Source organism: Triticum aestivum, chromosome 4D, assembly GCF_018294505.1.
Source record: "Triticum aestivum cultivar Chinese Spring chromosome 4D, IWGSC CS RefSeq v2.1, whole genome shotgun sequence".
Taxonomy (NCBI): Eukaryota; Viridiplantae; Streptophyta; class Magnoliopsida; order Poales; family Poaceae; genus Triticum; species Triticum aestivum.
Window position 1 is genome coordinate 439,980,639 of NC_057805.1, and position 2,871 is coordinate 439,983,509.

The 2,871-nt window shown below is 48.7% G+C and overlaps 1 protein-coding gene across 2 annotated transcripts; it reads right to left on the reverse strand.

The window, feature by feature from the left end:
• Positions 1–316: 316 nt before the first annotated feature.
• LOC123098446 (uncharacterized) lies at positions 317–2,616 on the reverse strand. 2 transcript variants are annotated; one of them, XM_044520434.1, is made up of 5 exons: positions 2,216–2,616; positions 1,859–1,959; positions 1,011–1,118; positions 833–934; positions 317–691 (listed from the first exon to the last, which is right to left on the reverse strand). In XM_044520434.1, the coding sequence occupies exons 1-5, from the start codon at positions 2,433–2,435 to the stop codon at positions 521–523; spliced, it is 702 nt and encodes a 233-aa protein (XP_044376369.1). In that variant the 5' UTR covers positions 2,436–2,616; the 3' UTR covers positions 317–520. The 2 variants fall into 2 exon arrangements, with proteins under 2 accessions (XP_044376369.1, XP_044376368.1); XM_044520433.1 differs by having other exon boundaries at positions 1,011–1,121; positions 2,216–2,592.
• Positions 2,617–2,871: the final 255 nt, after the last annotated feature.

A 2,871-nucleotide genomic window follows, 5' to 3' on the forward strand; every position in this document is an offset into this window, starting at 1 on the left:
ATCATCTTCTTGTCAGGCTGGCAAAAGAACCGCCGAACAGATTACAAAGATAAAAATTAGTGCCTAGTTTCCAAATCATGAAAACTTTTGCATAATGCTGTTTGCACGACGTAATACTGCATCTGAGTTGTCACCATAATTTTCAAGACCAAGCACCTCCACAAGCCATGTGCTCACGGTTACCTCAAATCTCCAGGTCAACAGATATAAAACTCAAAGCACCTACCATTGGGTGCAAGTGCTTTCCTCCAGCACAACACCAGATGCCAATGCATCAGGAATGCTATAGAAGCAGGAATAGATTGAACATGAGCTGTGAATCCGAAACCCTTTTTATTTATTTATATGCACCAGAGGAATCAGGTCTGTACAGGTATACACCAAGTTTGCTGGTTGCGCACAAGGACACGAACACAATTGCATGCTGCCACAATGTGTGCAGCCAGGCCAGTTAAGGATCATATATACAGTGTGGGTGGGGTGGATTATTTGTCAACCAGTATCTGGGGGCTCTGGGCTCTTAGAACAGGTCCCACTGCCAGTAGATCTTGTCCACGATGCCTCCGCCGCTCCGCACGGCGACATGGAGGGTCTCCGATGCCGGAGGGACGCCCCACAGCAATGGAACCGCCACCGACATGGTCAGCTTCTCCTGAAGGCCGTCACTGCTTGCCTTCTCTGCAGTGACAATCTGAGCAAAAATGGCACCCTTTTAAGTTTGAGCAGACGTTCAATTGGAGATAAAACTTTGATTTTGCAGTTTGAGGAATTCAATGACTGCACTTTGTTAAGATTATAGAGGCACATATAGTTCCAGGGGTGACATAAGTACCTCGCCACCATGCTCCAAGACGGTATCTTCCACCACATCGCTTAGCATTTCAATGGACCGACAGAAGCCAAAGATGCATAATCTTCTACCCATGTCTAGGCCCTGATAGATATACCGCATAGTATTACTATATGAAAACATAAACATCAAACACACATAAGTGGTAAGAAACATTTACATTTGTAGCTGCTATGTTAAACAGTGCTCCAAGGCAAAGACTTTGATTTGGATCCATGTAAGAGCTCTCCTGAAACCGGCGGAGTTTGCTTTTTCCTTTTTGTTGCCTCTTCTGGCCAAATTTAACACACATGAGGATGACATACAAAATATTGATGACGCCAGGATAAAGCAACTTCAGCAAGTATACATGAATAAACTTGAATCCACAACAAAACAAAAAAGAAATGGCTGAGTCGATATTCCCAGGATACAAAAAATAATTGTAAGCTTTCAGGCAATTAGCTTTCAGTGAGTACAATGGTAGAAATGAATATGGCGCTCAAATGTACTCCTATACGGTGCTGCTTTTCAAGGTTTTATAGTCTTGATTCCCATTAAATATGTTTTATTATTACATGATAATGTAAGTAAAATGTGAAAAGAGCTGAATCTTTTTAACATACACAATAAAATTGTTATTGCCCCGAATGCAGTAACCAAAGGTGTAAGCATGACTGTTTAATATACATTTCTCGGTGTAATATAATTTCCAGCTACGTACGTATATTTCCTGGTGTTATGTACATTCCAGCTACCGATTCATGTCTGATTAAACTAAAGAAAACCTGGCTTTGTGGTACAGTGAACAAATAGAAATAGCACAAAGTTATTTCCATGGAAACCGGAAGGACGGCATATATCATCACCATGTTTCATGCGCACTGAATAACAGAGTTCACAATATGCATAACATCTCGGTCCCGAAATGAAGTTCCATCTCAGTTTTACTAACAAGGATCAACATGTTGCTATTTAGTATGACGCGCGAGGGAGCTTAGTAGTTCACGCTCAACTGAGATTCAGTACCTCGGAAGCGGTGACTCGGCGAGGCACCATGTTACCGCCTATCTGAACCAGCCCATCGGAAGTGAAGAGCGTGATTTTATCCTCTTGCACCCACTCGATATCTGCCAGGAGAAAGACACGCAGATCGAACCCATCAGGGCGCACGGCATGGTACGCACAGATCAGAAACAAGATCGACATTCTGCCCAACGATGAGCGCAACAGCCTGCCCCATTACCAACTACCATCTCTTCCCACGAAGCACGCAACAGCGACCGCAGATGAATATCACTTATCTCTCAACGTTTAATAAAAAAGCATCGCTGGTCGAAGCGCTCGGGCAAACAACAGGGGCAGCGATCGGGGGCGCGAGTTTACCGAACCCAGTGGTGAGATCCAGGGGCTGCTCCCACGGGTACGGCCCGTAGAGGTCCTCGGGCTCGCCCTTCCTGGCCCGGGCCCGCAGCCGCGAGCCGGGGCGGCAGCGGCGCGGGGACCGGGGCCTCCCGCCGCCGCCGCCGCGGAGCGGGGAGGAGAGGGGCCTCCTGGACGCCAGCGAGCGCGGGAGGGAGGAGGAGAGGGCGGCGGAGTCGGCCATCGCTCGAAATGCGGCAGGGAGGAGAGGGATCGCGGAAGGAGGGAGGAAGCGAGGATCGGCGGATTTTTATCGGGGGCGGCGGGGGCGAGGTGTGGTGGGCGTGGATTCTCCCGGCGGTGGACTTGGCTCGGCCGCGGTGCCTTTCTTGCGGGCCTTTTCCGTGGCCACAGGAGGAGGGCGGTGGATCGTGGCCGTTGGCTGTGTTGGTTTTGTGGGGATGGAGGGTCTGGATTGGCCCGGAGCCGGTGGGCGTGGTTTATCCGCTGCCGATGGTACCGACAAAATAAGGTTCGGCTGTCGAGACCAAGATGGGCCGGGTATCTCGAGGGGTGGATATTCAGTGCTGCTCGGAAATGGATAAGGGGCTGCTTGCAGAACGAGAGAATGGATTCTGTGCTCGTTTGTACTGCACCCTTTATTAATTTAAAAAAGATCA

Coding starts and splice junctions, on each gene's coding strand:
- LOC123098446 (XM_044520433.1), bottom strand. CDS start 2,435: ATGGCCGACTCCGCCGCCCTCTCCTCCTCCCTCCCGCGCTCGCTGGCG. Junction 1,122..1,858: donor GCCGAGTCACCGCTTCCGAG/GTACTGAATCTC, acceptor AAATTTGGCCAG/AAGAGGCAACAAAAAGGAAA. Junction 692..832: donor TCTTGGAGCATGGTGGCGAG/GTACTTATGTCA, acceptor ATTTTTGCTCAG/ATTGTCACTGCAGAGAAGGC.